Raw genomic sequence first — 17,227 nt, 5'->3', positions numbered from 1 at the left:
GGGGATCGAACTCATGCTGAAGTGGTTTCAGCTTCTTAGTGCTGTGCTATAACCCGCTGCGCCACCAGGGAGGGCCGGAGGTCTGGTCCCTTTAATAACACAGATTGTTTGTGGTGAACAGCAGTGAGGTCCCTGAAGACAAGGAGGAGCTTCTGTCCTCTCCTGGGTCACTCGTCCTTCCCTAATGGAAGAAGAGACCCTGGAAGAATGTAGTTTGGAGATCTCATCTAGTTCTAGATTTATCAGTTAACATGCCTCTATTTGAGAATCTCATCTTTATCCTCTTGCCCGTCATGTGAAGTGTCCCAGCACCTCCATCGAGACTAAATATTCCTGGTCTGTTGAATTTTTCATTATAATTTACAACCTTGTAGGTTCTCCATATATGTGTTATTAAGTTGATCCCTATTCCTTTGCTTACATCTCTGATCCTGTGTTGGTTACTGGCCAGCCCAGTAGAGGAATATAGGGTGATTTCCTTTTGCTTCGACAATAGTTTCATTTAATAACCACCAGAGAATATAAGGAAATGCCAACTTATTTTTACTAGTACAAAATTTCAAACAGATGATGGGCAATATATTTTAGTATTTTTTTTCCTAAGCCAGAAGGATTGGGGAAAGATCTGTCTAGTATAGGTCAGAAACTTTAAACAACCAATACATTTCTATGCTTTGATTAGGCTCAGTGAAGTCAATTTACACACAAACGGGGGGAGCTGTCCAGCCAGAGTCCAGTCCTTTAACTTTTAACAATCCAGCTCCACCTTTCAGTTCTACCCAGAGGAACAACAGCTTTGAGCTATACTACACTCTCATCTTCAGTTATGAAAATATCCAGCAGATCAGTCAGACTTTCAGAAACCAGTCAAAAGTCCTTATCGACAAATACTTTTGGAAAGACATGGCATGAACAAATGACTTCTGGTCAGAATATTATGTGACGGTAGCATAAGACTTTCTAAGGTAATTTCAAAAGGGTTCTCAGTCTTTCTGACATTTCTTCAGAATTGGCAAGTAGGGGTGCAACTCACCAAGGTGTAAGGGTCTCTGTGAGTTCTGCCAGTTATTTTTTGTATCATTCTAGTTGCCAGGGTACACTGATTACTCCAGGAAATGTGGGCATGAAAGCAAGTGTGGAGAACTAGAGCCAATGTTTGTCATCGTGAAAGGATCCAAGGGTCTTATTTTAAAAATGTCTATATTGCTATGTATATTTCTCAGAAAATGTAGACAGACGAAGGACAAATAACAAAATAGTAACAGAAATGTCTGGTCAATAGGATTGCAGGTGATATGTTTCTGTTATTTTCTATGCTTTCCAGGTTCCTAGTTACTTATTTTTTACTGAAGGACCAGTGGTTACTTAACACCATATGATTCAGGGAATACGTGACTCCAAAGATGGATTGCTTTATTATAATACCATGCATAATAAACTAGCATTTGTGTTTCTTTTATGGAGAATTTAGGAGCCCTTTCTAGATGTGTAAGGTGTGTTCTAGCTTTATGTTTAATGAATGTTTTCAGCACTAAATATGTTCTGCAGACATTCACTTACTTTGTTTTTAGCTAAAACCAATTTGAATTGCTTTTGCTTAGCATGCAAATCAGATGTTTAATGGAAATTTAGCACTGTCTGTGATCATTATAATATAACCACCTTGCTTTTTTACTGGCCCAATTTTACATTATCTAGATTTATTCACATATCACGAATTTTCATATCATGTTGATCCATATTTTGAGAATTCCTGTTTTAATGAACGGGCTCTCGTTTGCCTCACAGTTGTGGTGAGGGCTGCTTCTGCAAATGTGGGGAGGGGAAACTGAAATTGGTCCTATTTCTTTCTCTGTCAAATTTTATTTTCCATTTTATACATCTGGTTTTCAGCAAGATTCCAGTGCTTGAGTGCAAATATCTGACTCTTTAGGGCTGTGCTTGCTTTCTTTGTCAAAAATAATGTTTTCACAGTACCCTGCCTCAAGCTCATTGCATTTGCTAACTTTATTTCCACTGAGTTCCTCTGACTTCTCTGCTGTGTCTATGCCTGCCACCGTCATTCCCGACCATCTGGGGAGACTTGGAGCCTATATACAGTGCCCATTAAATATTTTTTTAAAGATTTATTTACTTATGCATATAAGAACTGGGGTACAGGCCAGAGGTGTGTGTGTGTGGGGGGGGGGTGACAGGACTCACCAGAGACAGAGTGGGGAGCAGAACAGGCAGATCGACGAAGTCCACTGCTGAGGGGAGCAGTTGGCGGGTCAGGAGAGGTCTGCCGCGCCCTGTGGTCACCTCCGGGGCGGGGATCGAACTCAGGCTGAAGTGGCTTAAGCTTCTTAGTGCTGCGCTTTAACCTGCTGTGCCACCAGGTAGGGGCCCATTAAATATTTTAATGCTAGATTACTAGAAACCTAGACACCTAAAAGACACAATTTTTTTTCCCCTACTGTTATTTGGGAGAGAAAATAAATGTTTTATTGCACTCGACTGCTGAGTAAGGATTTGAGAGTCCACAGCCTTGCCTGCAGACTCCTGAATGGAAACGGGAATCCCAACACACCTAGACAATGTAAGCCTTCAGTCATCATCGGTGAAAGGGACCAGTGACTGTCCAGCAGGCGAGTTAACTTCCAGGCAATACACTCCCTGCTTGTTGTCTTGGTAAATTAAAAAGTGAGTGATTGGAAGTCCTCCCTGGTGGCGCAGCAGGTTAAAGCACAGCACTAAGAAGCTAAAGCCACTTCAGCACGAGTTCGATCCCCACCCCAGAGGTGACCACATGGCATGACAGGCCTCTCCTGACCTGCCCGCTGCTCCCCTCAGCAGTGTGCTTTGTCAGTCGGCCTGTTCTGCTCCCCACTCTGTTACTGGTGAGTTCTGTCACCCCCCACACCTCTGGCCTGTACCCCAGTTCTTATATGCATACATAAATAAATCTTAAAAAAAAAAAGTGAGTGATTGACCTCAACTATTTTTCTTTAATTTATTGATGCATGATATTAAAACACTTGAATATGACCAGTGAGGGCTGAGACTCCAGTGTTGTAGGAGTGCTTCTGTGGAGCTAAGCCTGTCCACTTTGGTTCAGAGCCTGAGCCCTCAGCGCTGCCCAGGACACAGCTTGAACTCACATCCTCCCTTCCTCCTCTTCCCACACTCAAAGATACCCCTTGGGGTGATTTCTCTTTTTAATCCCCCCCAACCCGGTACCAAAACAAAATTATCTTTCTCATCTTTCCTTCATTTTCTCATGACACCAATCTTTCCCATTTCCTAACTAAACCCAACATTCCCTCCATGAAGAAAACAAGATTTATATTTTGACCACACTTAATAACTCCCCACGGCTGGCAGCTCAAAATCCCATCAAATAAAATGCAAAAATAAACAATGAACCAAATCGAGCATGAGGACCATCTGGCTGAGGAACTGCCTTCCTCTGCCTGTCAGCGTTCTGACTTGGGAACTGGCCCAAAAGTCCAGGTCTTAGCGGACCCACTGGCAGTGTGTGGCAAATGTCACAGAGGCGGAGTCTGAAAGCGACACGTGCATCTCCCCAGAAGGAATGCTGAGGGCGAGGCGCCACAGCGCGGAACCCGCTGCCCACCTCCACTGGCTAGAGGAAGGAGCTTTTCTCTCTCCAGCCCCTCTGGCAGCTGGCCTGGCTTTGCTCTCGCTGTCTCTCGGCCCCTGGGGCACGTGTCACTGTTACTCCCTTTTTTTGTTTTTCTCCTGAGGCGGTCACCTGTCACCAGTACTGTGACAGCCCCTTCCAAAGGCTCCCTCTCCAAGTTGCAATGGAAGAACCTTTAAAATACAGCACTGTGAAACCATCTGCAGCCATTGCAGCATGAGCCCGATCCCCAGCCAGGGAGCTGACCCACATGGTATGCAGACTTCACTGTCTCTCCCTCTGCTCCCCTCAGCGGTGTATTTCAGGCAATCTGCCTGTCTGCTCCCCCACTCTGTCTGGAGAATTCTGTCACCTTCCCACACCTTTGGCCTGTGCCCCATTTGTTGTAGGCATAAATAACTAAATGTAGAAAAAAGAAAAAGGTGGGGGGTTATGTTTTTGTGCCTGAAACGATCACTGTGATTCTTCAGAGGACAAAGGCTTCTGACAGTTACCAGTTCAATTCATTATTGAGAATAATTATTCTTGAGAATAAGAGATGTGTGGGTGCATTATTCCCACTCACGGAGCAGTAAGTCAGGTTCAGCCTCTGAGACGTCTAGGTGTATTTCAGGTATTGGTATAAATCCAAAGATGACCAGTGCTACCACAGCGTAGCCCGTGAGCTGACCAGCCTGGGATTTAGCAGCCGCCATTGCTGAGAGGATTTCTGTTTTCAATCTACTTTCAATCTTACTAAATTAACGGTTGTTTCGACAGTCTGTACATGCTTCTAAAATACCACCCGTTTGTTTCTTCCTCCTCTTGTTTCTTTTCAGTTTTGTCCAGCTGGATTTTATTTTTTCTGTAAACCTTTAGAACTGGGTACCAACATGGAGGTGTGTTATGAGGCAGATCTCTCCTCATCCTCCATCCTTTCTAGTTACCACTTTGAAAGCCGACTCTTTACAGCACGCCAGCCTTCTTCTGGAAGCCCATGCACTGGTCTCTGCATAGCTTCACTAAGTGACGTACAGACCATGTTCAAAACAGCAATCCCCAGCTATGTTTCAGTGCCACCAACCATTAGCTAAAATCCCAATGAAAATCTTAAAAGCCACTTAGGTAATTCTAAGTGGGTTCTGGATGTTCTCTTAAAAGAAAAAAAATCTAGTATATGTGACCACGTTTCTCATACCTTCATTGTTAGTGTCTTCAGATAAAGAAAGCAAACATATCGTGTGCTTCCTACTGACTTCTAACCAAACCCATCTGGGGAGCTTCTTGAATTCTTTATACTCTATGCCAGCATCCTGGAAAGTGCAGAGTTGAAATAATTCTCAAGGTGATTGCAATACACCTCCAAACAGGTTAGGTACTTAACATATGTTATCACAACTAATTTTGACCACAATCCAATGAGGCTGCCATGTTACATATTTAAAAAGGAAAAGTATTTAGCCTCAGATATGCTGTTTACCCTGGCTAAGACGACATAGCTACTAAATAGAAGAACCACGGTTCAATGTTTTTCTGAGTTCAACATTTGTTTCCTACTGAGTTATTTTGTGCTCCTTATTCACTTACCCAGGAGTTTCTTCACTTTAGCCAGAATAAATTGTAAGAAGGTTGTTTTGTATGTGTTTTATCAAAATGCAGATTTCTAAACCAAACCCACAGACATTCTGATTCCATAAGGATTAATGTCAACCCCAGGAAGGTGAATTAGTCACAGAGTGATTCTAATATAAGCTTTTAATATATGCTTTCTTTGAGAAAAAAAAAAAACTGGGTACCTCACGAGACCCATTATAACTAACATCCCCCAATGCAAATAGAATATTCTAGTTCTCTTGCTAACCACTAAATGCTCCCCCATTAATTTCTAGATAAAGGCCAAATCCTCCAGCAGGTGCACACAGCAGGTGTCCAGTCTTACCTGCCTCATCTTGTGCATCTCTCTCACTAATATTCTGCTTTAGTTACAGGGAAGCAAATACCTGCTCTTTGGTGCCACAGCTAAAGCTTTTTGTAGCTCTAAGTCTTCGCACAGGTGGTTCTTATTTAGAAAGTCTGTGATTGCTAAGAGCCAGTTACCTGTTGCCATTGCTCCTGAGTAGATCTTTCTGGAGACTCCTTAACACTAAGGACTTCTCTTATTTTAACATCTTTATGCCCCAGTACACTTGTCTCTTTCTTGTCTGCCTCTCATGATACTCTCGGTGGTTGAAATTGATGGTTAGAACAGTTGTCATACAAAATAGGCCCTTATTAAATGTATTTTCTAAAATAAGTCTCCTGTGGAAATTGGTGAAATTGCCGTTAAATGATGACTGGGTTCTCACCAGAAGGTAGTGAGGACTATGAGGGAGTCCTGGCACTGGGTGGCCAGCACCCAACAGTAACCTGGCTGGGACCCAAGGCGCTCAGGATAAGCCTACTTCAGAAGAGGTGACTTCAGGCAAAAAATCAAGAGGGTGGAAGCAAAAGGAAAATGGTGCCCAAGATAAAAAACAGTGAGAGCAAAGTTATGATGGCCTGAAAAGCATACCTTTAGGGCCTAAGAAAACTTCTGGACTCAGTAGAACGTTGCATGGAAGTTAGCAAAGGAGGTTATGTTACAAAACGCACCTCCCTGAAAGAGAAAGATCGCAGCTGTGAAGTGCATTTTCCAGCTGCACTTCATGCAGTTGCCTTGACTGTAAGTCCCAGTGCCATGAACCAGACTTCCTGGATGGGAGCGAGTTGGGAAGGAGTGAGTTGGGCATATAAATTGAGGAGTAAAGGAGAAGGGATGGGGGGACATGTGGAGGGAAGAGACCTAGAGAAGACACATGTGAAGAGACACGTGGAGAGGCTCTCCTGCATTTTTGCAGACAGTGGTGACCGTTATCTTGACCTTGTGGAGGATCTACAGTACATTTTGAATTTTAGGTCTCTCCTTCTGTCCCAGCTCTCTGGGATCTGCCTTATCCTCTTTTGTCCTTTCCTGTTGGAAGATGCCTTAGACTTATGGGAAGATTGCTGCCCTTAGTTTCTCCACTTTGGGTTAAGTCTGTTTGCACATGAAGAGAGGGTCATTTTGGAATATGATCAAGAATCAGTTACTTGAAATCACTTTTCTTCATTCTTTCCCTCTTCCCTTTTTGAGCTTTGCTGTTAAAGATCTTTGCACACTAGGAGTCTTTGTGTGTGTGTGTGGATGTGGATGATGGAAACCCTTTTTGATTATGTGAAATGTGTCTTTTTCCCTATCAGTTTGGGTTTCTTGGGTACCCTTGGTCACATGGTTACAGGAGATGTCAAGACAAGACAGGCAGAGGACTTAAATCTCATGTGAATCAGAACTTTGCCCAGAACAAGTCAGAGCAACTCATTCAAGTCTCGAGGAACATCAGTCTCTACTTTGGGCAGAAAAAAAAATTTTCACAAGCATTCAGATGAATTTTGGGCTTAAAAAAAAATGCAGTGCAAGGATTTGTTGCTTAAAGCCTTACACAATTCAGGAACTTAATTTTAAGATTTATTTTTATTTTTTATGCATATAAGAACTGAGGTAAAGGCTAGAGGTGTGGGAGAGGGTTAGAGGATTTAGCAGAGAAAGAGTAGGGAGCAGAACAGGTGGAGTTACTAAAGCCCATTGCTGAGGGGAGTGGTGGGCGGATCAGGAGAGGTCTGCTGTGCCATGTGGTCACCTCCCTGACCAGGGATCAAACCTGTGCCTCAGTGGCTGGTGCAATGGCTAGCGATAGTTTGACAGTACTGAGACTTTAACCCCTGTCCCATCAGGGAAGCCCAGGAACAATTTTTTTTTTAGAAGTGATATCATATGGGAAGTTTCAACAGTCAGCAACATGCTCACTGCAAAGTGTCCCTCCTCTGTGATACCTGTGGTGGGTCTTGGTGAAAGCAAGATGAGACCACAGCATCTCCCTGAACAAAGAGAGCAGAAGTGAGCCAAGGTCTGGTGTAGGAAATGTTTTAAGATGGGGAAATTCAGACAGAAGTTCAGTCTTTGGATCATATCATATTTATCCAGACCATGGAGGGGTGAAGGTCACTTGACTCCCCATACAAAAGTGAGGCATTGTTCTTAGAGGGAAGTTTGACAGCAGCCCTGGATTGACCCTCACAATGTAAAAATGAACAGTCAGTTAGAAACAATCACTTTAATTGAAAGTTCTGAATATGGGTTTATTTTGTTCTCCAATAATACCTGTACAAGCAAAATATAGGATTATTCATCAGAGGCATCCATCAGGCTTTCATTATATTTTTCTCCTCGCTTAATCAATATTCCATTTGCCTCAGGTTGGTTAAACGTTGGGGTTCTTGACTATAAGCAAAGGAGATACTTTCTGTAAAAGCAGCTGCAACTGGTTATCTGTGAAAGAGAGAGCTGTGCTTTTCAGTCCCAAAAGGATTCAGGATTTGTGATTGTCACAGATGGCTGTGCTTCTAAGGGTTCAATGAACTTTTTGAAAACTACATACCACACTCAAATAATCTTTCGGAATAAGAAACCTGGCAAGAGGAAATGTCAACATCATTAATCATATATTAAGTTTCATTAAAATTAAAAGTTTGAAATAATTAACTTCTGCTGCTTCCCAAAGCGGTAATTATAGGCCATCAGGAAGTATCACACTCTTCCAAGTTTCCTCCTCTAAGTGTTAAATGCTAAAGATAAAGCATTATTTTTAAGTGATCTTTGATATTTTAACTATGGAGATATAAAAAAAATACCTTTTGGGTATTGGTTAGTCAAATCTCCTATAGTTCTGGAAATTTGAAAATTATTTGACTCAATGGTGACAGTAAGATCAATATGTGCTTTTTATATGAATGTAGACTTCACAAGCATAAAAATATCTATTTTTAAATGTTTTGCTTCATTTAAATTAAGCATTTATCTTTTATTCCCAATTATTACTGGAAGTTACTTAGTAAATTTCATTCAGGAAATGATAGCTTCATTTAAAAAATATTTGTTAGATTATCCTATTTAATATCAGCAATTCATCAGCAGATTTCATTTTCTAATTTCCAGATGGTAGATTTTAAGTATATAATCTATAAAGTTATATCTCTCCACTTAAAATCCCCAGTTACTCCCTTAAAGAAAACTCCACCACTAGATAGCACACATTGATTAACGTTGTTCTTGTAACCGATACTTGTTTTCATATGAAAATTATCACTTATTCAAAAAGGGTAAATGTTCAATTCTGATGTGTGAGACTCTGCAGAAGGCAGAGAATATACAGATGTAGTTCTTTGTTCTCAGGGAGGTTTTGATCTAGTTATTGAGAAAAATCAAAAGTGAATATGCTGGCAATACCGTTAAAAGATCAAAGTGGTCATTCATAAATGAAATAGCCTTGTAAAAGAGAAGGATAAATGAGGGGGGGCGATCAAGGTAGGTTGGGCCATCCAGACTGGGTTGCTTTAAATAAATGTTCTTAAAGTGAGAAGAAGCTCAAAACAGAGGGAAATCAACATATAGCAAACACATAGCTGATATCAAATGGGGCACCAACTGTTCTAAATTAGCATAGGTAGAAAGAGGTAGACTAGTTGGCACAAAAGGAGAAATGAGAAAGAAAGGAAACCTTGATTCTGGCTTCACTTGATGAGAGAGAGAGAGATGAAATCGTAGGAATTGGTTAGAAATTGCTAACGCAATGAATCAGAAAAGAGAAAGAATAGTTGAATAACCCATATTGAATATTGTTTTTCTTTGGAAGTGGACGGTGGAAAGGGTATAATAGACTAACTATATAAATGGACAGGACCAGCACACGTAGAAAAATAGAACTCTGACCCATAACCTGTAGTAACTTACCAAGAAACCAATTTCTTGCTTACTACAACCAGCCAGGAAGCCAGCTTGCTGTAAGAAAACATAACACGTTAGACTGTTTGCTCTAGTAGTAATTCAGGAAATGAAACAATGACTCCTCTCACCAAGATTTGACTAATAGACTCTTCCCTAATTTTTGTCCCTCCTTCTTAATCAGGACCAACTAAAGAGAGCCAAATATGTCCCACTAATGAATCACTTTAAGATCCCAACACGCAGCTTCTCCATGCCAAAAACTTTCAAGAAGAGCACACCTGAAGTCTTCCCTTTTTGCACCATAGTTTTGCCAGTTCCTCTGACTTTGAGTCTCCACCAAATGCAAGTGCCAGTGGCAAATCCCTTGTTATAGCAAGCTCTGAATAAATTAGCCTTTGCTTTTCTCATTTTCTCGGTCATTTATTTTCATAAGATTATGTGCATAGACAGAGAAGTTAACTTTGGAAAGCACAAGAGAAATTTTTTCTTCTGAATAAAAATGAGAGGATGGAAGAATGTGTGAAGATGTTCAGGGATTTGGAATTGGAAAGAACGCTGAAGAAGCTATAATAGGTAGTTTCTAAATAGGGATTCCGGAGAAATCAAATTAGGGTCATAAGACAGTGAGAAGAGTTTGGGGCTGGACAAAGATGAGAGGAAACCAATAAGAAATGGATAGAATGACTAATTTCTATATAACATAATGGGTTAAGCTTAAATGCTCATCGCCTCTCTTCCCTGAGATAATAGGAGATTCTGAAAGAAATGAATAATGGCATGATAAAAGGAAAAATACACCAAGAAAATAGATTCACTCTGTGAGGAAATGATTTGATTTGATAAAGAATGGAGAAACTAGGAGAGGATAGAAAACAAAATTGCTAAATCTGGTTTTGCCTTTAACTTTCATAATGATTGTGATTCATAATGAGTAGCTCAGAAATACATTTATAGTACAAGTACTCTAGGCTCTCAAATTTGTTTCTTCTGGGGGTGTGCTTTAAAGTCCGTTTTTCTCTTTAGGCAGTAAAAGAAAAACACTCAGCTACCAAAAGAAACAAAATCCAAATGGACTCTTAAATTTTGGGCTCAGCATAAAACATGGTTGAGTTTGTCAACATAAAGCATGGTAGATCAGAGTTAATATAAGTAAGATAAAAACCCTATAGTTTAATACAATAGTGAAAAAAGAATGGCATGTTCTTTCTTATGAAGATGAAACACTAGACTACAAACATGTGCAATGAACTTAACTCCTTTGATAAAAAGGAGCCAAGATTTACTGAACATTTACTATATGGCAGATACTACTTAGAAAAGACATTAATATTGATGTATTTAATCCTTACAGAAGAACTTCCAGTAAGAAATCATTGTCTTCATTATACAGATGGAAACATATATATATATATATATATATATATTGCTTTTCACTTAGAAAACTAAATTGGGAAAACTAAAATGAGGATAAAGAGGAAATTCAGGATCAGTAAAGATGTGGACAAATAAGAATTAGTTGTGAATCAAGATGGGAAATATCTGGACTCTTTGGGAAGAAAAAAAGGAAAAGGGATTGATAGAGAGGTAGGTGATATATGATAGATGATAGATAGGTAGATAGGCAGACACACAGACATTGATGATAGTTTTGTGAAGCATTTATATAACTTACTAAATTCTTTATACACACTACCTAAGGGGAAGCCAAAGAATTTGAAAACCTAGAGTGCTTGTATTCTAAGCGAATTTCTGAGATGTTCAATACACAATTATTATGAAAGTTAAAAGTCAAAAACCAGCGTTAGTGGTTTTGTTTTATGTCCTCTCCTAGTTTCTTCATTCTTCATCATATCATTTCTTCACACAATGAGCCTATTTTCTCATAATTTTCTTGATGAATTTTTTCCTTTTATCACACCTTGTGAGAGAAATGAAAAATCTACAATTTAAAGATAAATGAAACTGGTCTTTGGATTGCAGTCCAAAGCCAGCTTTACTCTTTCCCAAACCTTTCTGATATCCCCACTTCTGCTCTGATCTCAGTGTACTACCCCAAGAGTCTCATTAACTACATGGGATGTGACCTCTTGTCCGCTACTATAGTGCCCTGGGAGTATATAATAAGTAAAATGATAAATTACTATTCTAATTAATAAATTAATATCTTGCCCAGATTTCTAGAATTAGTGAGTATAAAATTTGAATCCAGGTCTTTGTGATTTCAAAGTCCATTCTTTTTCATTGCATTAAGCTAACTTGGAAGTGGAATAGTTTCCTGTTAAGTGCGAAGTTGAAATGTATAATGAATTTATTGACTTAAGGCTAGTATATGGGAAAGTGCACATTAGAATTTCTAAGGATGAGAGCAAGGAATGGGACTGCAAGTTGGGTCTGATAGGCACAAGATATGGAAGAGAGTTCTAGAAGTTAGACGCTCCCTATAGCAATGCATGTAGATGATGTATGAAAATAGCAGCAGATTAACATGACAATGAGGGAAGGTGTTGAGAGAAATGAATTGTCCCACTGTGTTCTGATGAAGGCTGGGACTGAAGTGGGGTACAAATATTTGAGGTTCCCCGACACTATCTTGTGCTTTGAAAAGAGGAGAAAAAGGAAAATCACCTCTGGACAAAGTTGGGGGAGTAAGATCCTTCCAGAGCAGACATAAAACAAGTGCCTATTTCATGGCTGAGAATGCTGAACAGAAGCTCATGACACAGGGGAAGCGGCTGCAGATGAAAGGTAGATCATGGGGACTGCAAGTTCTTTGGTTTTTAAAGATTTATTTTTATCTATGCATACAAGAGCTGGCATGTGGGTCAGAGGTGTGGGGGGAGTGAGAGGACTCACCAGGACAGAGTGGGGAGCAGAAGAGCAGATCAACCAAGTCCATTGCTGAGGGGAGCAGCGGGGAGACAGGAGAGGTCTACTGCGCCCTGTGAGTCACCTCTGGGGCCGGGGATCGAACGTGTGCTGCAGTGGCTGATGATAGCGTCGTGGTGCTGAGACTTTACCTTGTGCCACTGGAGAGGCCCCCAAGAGACTGCAAGTCCTTGAAGAGATGGCAACAACTACCCAGGGAAAAGCAGGCAGAGCAGCTGGTGATTGGAATGATATTATAGCTTCAGGGACAGCAGAGTTAAGTTATCACGATGTAGATATTGATAGAAGTGGAAGAATTACCCAGACTCAAATTCCAGTTGTATGAGCTAAATGTAAAAAAATTAATTAAATGAAAGCTTCCCTCTTTCTTTGTTGAAAATTACCAGTACATGGTCATGTGTGTTCAAATGTCCTGGGTATTGTGTCTTACAGAAGTTGTTAGAGATTGACCTTTATAAAGTTGTTTCCCAAGGGCCAGGATTTGCCCTTTACAGCACTCAACAGTTTCCGTAATCGTGAGAATGAGGCATGGGGAGCATTCGCCCCTTGTCCCAGAATATGTGTATTTGTCCTGTAACAACATCAGCACAAGTACTGATGCAGGTGGATGTTCAGGAGAAAGATGATGACGATCTGTTGTAGTTCTATTATTTTCTTCATTAGCCCATAACAATTGTCCTCTCAATTCCAGTCTCGAAAGCAAACATGTTTAGGAACACCTTTAAAAAAATGAATTTAAAATGCATGCTGATTTCTCTCTTGCATTTTTTCTTTTGTATATAATACTGTTGCCTGGTAACTAAATCACAATGTATAAAGGAAAACAACGTATCATTTGTCTTTGTCAAACATTTCTGGAGCCTGACAGTCAATCCTTAAGACAAACTATTCAGTATAAACACGCACATTACTAGGTTGCTGATGACTTTAAGCTAGAATACAGGGGCACTTAGACCGATTCCTTCCACAGGAAAATCATATTAGAATCCATTATAAACTCTGCTTCATAATAACTTTTGTAATGTTGGTGTCTCACTGCAGAAGCGCCTATATAAACACATATATGTCCTTTATCACTTATTTTTTGTTCCTCCTTGACTTAAAAAAAAGTGGGGGCTCAGAGAAGAGTTAAATGAGAAGCTTCATAGGGACATCATATGCTGATGGCTTTGCCAGTTGGGAACGACCAGAGAAATGTTATTCAATATCTTAAAGAGGAGAACAAAGGTGGGGGGCTGACAAGAACCCTGACTAATCCATGGTCATGACAGATGGCACTGGAGGACGCTGTCACATCTGAACAAGGGCAGAAGAATGGAGATGGTCTCTGCAGCAAGAAGAGACAGACCATCAAAAAGGGAAGACTAAGACGCAGTGTGTCTGGCACTGTGCTGGACACTGGGGTGATTCTCACTCTTTCCCCTCCAGATTGCCATGGCCTTCCAGTGGCTGCCCATCCCAGAGCCGCCCGGCGCGAGCTCTTCCTCTGGAATCTGCTAACCGGGAGGCGCCCTGATGGCCTGTGACTGCTTTCATCAGTAGGGAGAAGCATTGGACTCTCCTATGAATAACTTCCGGGCTTCCAGCCAGAGAGTGCTCCAGAATAATGGGGCACTCGCCACACCAGGCATACCAGAGAAATGGCATTTAATAGCCTAAAGAGGAGAACAAATTCTGGAGTGATGAGTGTGAGGAGTCAGAAGAGGTAACTCCCTCTGCCCAACGTATCCTTATTGTGCCCTGGCTGTGGCCACTGTAGACCTCCAGGAAAACTGCAGCCTGTTGGCCAGGGGCTCCAGACGGACTGTGGTGACCACAGAGGCTTCCGATTCTTCCCTCTTTGCATCCCCTGGACTGGTTCCCTGCTCTTCCCACCATGCCTGTGTAATCCAGACTCTAGTCAAAGGGCTGGTTGCAGGTTGGGACTTCAGGGAGAATACCAGTGGGGAAGTCCACCTTTACATGCTTTGACCAAAGAGTGATTGCAGGTAACTCTCTGCTCAAGTGCTTACAGCACTGAAGGAAGTATATGTATATATATGTCCCTACCGATCTGCAGCAACCTCACACACCTGTATCCCTGGCATGTATAGTGGAAGTTGAAGGGACTCTTGGACACTCACCCAGAGCTGACTCTGTGCACCAATCATTCTCAATAAAGAACGAATTCAACCAACATAAGAACAGAAAGTATGGCATCACGGTCAACTCCATAGCTTATGCTCTGTGGCCATCATTCCAAGTCATGACAGATTCATTCATTCATTTGTTCGCTCATTCATTTATTCTTGTGAATAGAAGAACTAGGGTGTGGACAGAGGTGCAGGGTAAGAGGATTCACCTGAGACAGAGTGGGGAGCAGAAAAGGTGGATCTACTGAAATAAACTACTAAGGGGAGCAGTGGGTGAGACAGGAGAGGTCTGCACATCATGTAGTTCAGCTCCCTGACTGGGGATAGAACTCATGCTGCAGTAGCTGCCCATAGTTTTGTAGTGCTGAGCCTTAACCCCCCTGTACCACCAAAGAGGCCTAAAAATTAATACTTTTATATCAATCTCCCTCAATGTTAAATGCCTGAATTCATCAATTAATAGGCAAAGAGTGGCTAGTTGAGTCAGCAAATAACATCCAACCTTCCACTATCTCCAGGAGAGTTATCTGAGATTCAACAGTAAATGTAGGCTCAAAGTAAAAGATTGGAAAATAAAACTAAAAGCAAGTGGTAATAGCTATATTTATATCAGATAAAATTGACTCCCAGCTCATAATGTTAAGGGATGGACATTATGTAATGATCAAGGTCTCAATTAATCAGGAAGACATACTTTCATAACATATGCACCAAAGGAGTTATGATAAATAAGTCAACCACTAGGAAACCTAAATATAGACATTAAGAGTAATACAGCAGTATAGGGGGCTTCAACATCCTGATCACATCAGTGATCAATCATATGGAAAATTAATATATCAATCATATGGAAAATTAACAAAGAAGAACAGCCCTAAATAATGAATTAGCCAGATGAACTTACTAGGCATTTATAGGGGTACTCTACCCCCCAAAAGCTATCTTATTTCAAGTGCACATCGACATACTTAATCCAATATCTCATGTGGGATTGCAGAACAAGTGCCAACAAATTCACGAAGATTAAAATAATTTCAAGTATCTTCTTTGAAGCCACAATGTCACCAAAAGAGAAATCATCCGCAGAAAGAATACAGGAAAAGCTTAAATATGTGGAAACTAAACAACATTTCATTGAATGCCTGTTATGTACATGATAAAATCAAAAGAGAATTTAAAACATAGGTGGAGACCAACGACAATGAAAACACAATTACTAGAACCTATGAAGTAGAGCAACAGCAGTGCTAAAAGCGAAGCTTATAATAGACATCCACATCAAGAAACACGAAAGAGCTCCAATAAATAATTTTTCTTTATATCTTAAGGCTCTAGGGGGAAAAAATGACTTTGAATGAAGCAAATAATAAAAGAAGAAATAAATGAAAGCGAAATAAAAAGCAGTTCAAATAACAATGCAAGCCAAAGCATCGGGGAAAACAGATGGAAAAAGCATTCATTCGAAGGGATGTGCTTTGCTATGTTTATTGCAGCAGTGTTTACAATAGGCTAGTTAAGGGAACAACATACATGTCGACAACAGATGATGACTGGGGAGACAGATCTAGAAATACACACACAATGGGATGCTACTCAACGGTCACGAAACATAAAATCTCACCATTAGGACTACATAATGTGCCCTTCGATAGCTCAGCTGGTAAAACAGAGGACTGTAGACCGGACTTGTGTAGGATTACATAGATGGAGCTGGAGCAATTTACGTTAAGTGAGCAAATCAAAACCCGAAAGATACATATTGGAGGGTTTCACTCATTTGTGGAATTTAAAAAAAAAAGAAGGATAGAACAAGTGCATTAAAACACACCCTAGAAATCTGGCCACAGAGTGGGGGTGGGGGAAGGTGAGGAGAAAGTGGGGAGGGAATAAAGGAATCGGGGGGACGATTATCAGTGGCGAAGTGCTGGGCATTCTGCTGTAATAACACAGGAGGAGGTGGGAATTTATTCCCCCAAATGGCATACAATGCTGTAAGCCATTCTTACAACAATAAAAAAAAAACACAGAATAAAATCACAGAAGACATAACAGGTAGATAGAACGTATAATGTCCAGGTAAAAATGAGACTGTGGTAAAGTGCAAAAGACTGAGCAGGCCTGTGTCTTCTCATAGACAAATGCTCATTTACTTACCACCAAATCTTGGCCTGAGATTTTTTTTAGCTTCCAACTGATATAACCAGCACAGTGATCTTTGTGCACTGAGGCATCCATGTTTATACTCTCATCATGACACAAACCAAACCTCACATTGAAAGATCTGCAGAAATGCAGATTGTTGCCAAATTTCATTTTTGTCTAACATCCCTCTGTATAGAAGATGCTCAAATTTCAAAGTCATGTGAACATTATTCATGTATCCCCTCATCCTTAATGTAACAACATTCATGACAAAAGTTCAAGTTTCAGCGTCACCCCAGGACAAGATGGTTGATCACAAGTGTCTGTGACATTTTTCTCGCCAGTCCCCAGGGCTCTCTCGTCATTTCTGCCCACCCCCTGAAAGAGAATTTTTGTTTGTTACCTCTTACCGACATTTATTTTGACAATTTTTTTCTGAGAGTCCATCTTCATCTTCTCCCATGATGTCCACGGCAGAAAATATCAGTGCGACAAGAATGGCAAAGCAGCACACCAGCGCGAAGACCACGATGCACTTCTGCTGGGACTGCAAGAGAGAGAGAGGGAGAGAAACCTAAGCAGCTCATTTCCTACTCAGAAACTCAG

The 17,227-nt window shown here is 40.7% G+C and overlaps 1 protein-coding gene across 2 annotated transcripts in view; it reads right to left on the bottom strand.

Moving 5' to 3' along the window:
* Positions 1-17,227, bottom strand: part of PLD5 (phospholipase D family, member 5) — a 163,787-nt gene that overhangs the window by 72,704 nt on the left and 73,856 nt on the right. For both annotated transcript variants that reach the window (XM_004691049.2, XM_004691050.2), the window contains exon 2: positions 17,032-17,168. In XM_004691049.2, the coding sequence (XP_004691106.1) occupies positions 17,032-17,168 (137 nt within the window). The remainder of the gene's footprint in view (positions 1-17,031; positions 17,169-17,227) is intronic.

This window comes from Condylura cristata, unplaced genomic scaffold, assembly GCF_000260355.1.
Source record: "Condylura cristata isolate star-nosed mole 26May11 unplaced genomic scaffold, ConCri1.0 scaffold00029, whole genome shotgun sequence".
In the NCBI taxonomy this organism is placed as follows: domain Eukaryota; kingdom Metazoa; phylum Chordata; class Mammalia; order Eulipotyphla; family Talpidae; genus Condylura; species Condylura cristata.
This window is presented reverse-complemented; position numbering and strand designations above follow the sequence as displayed.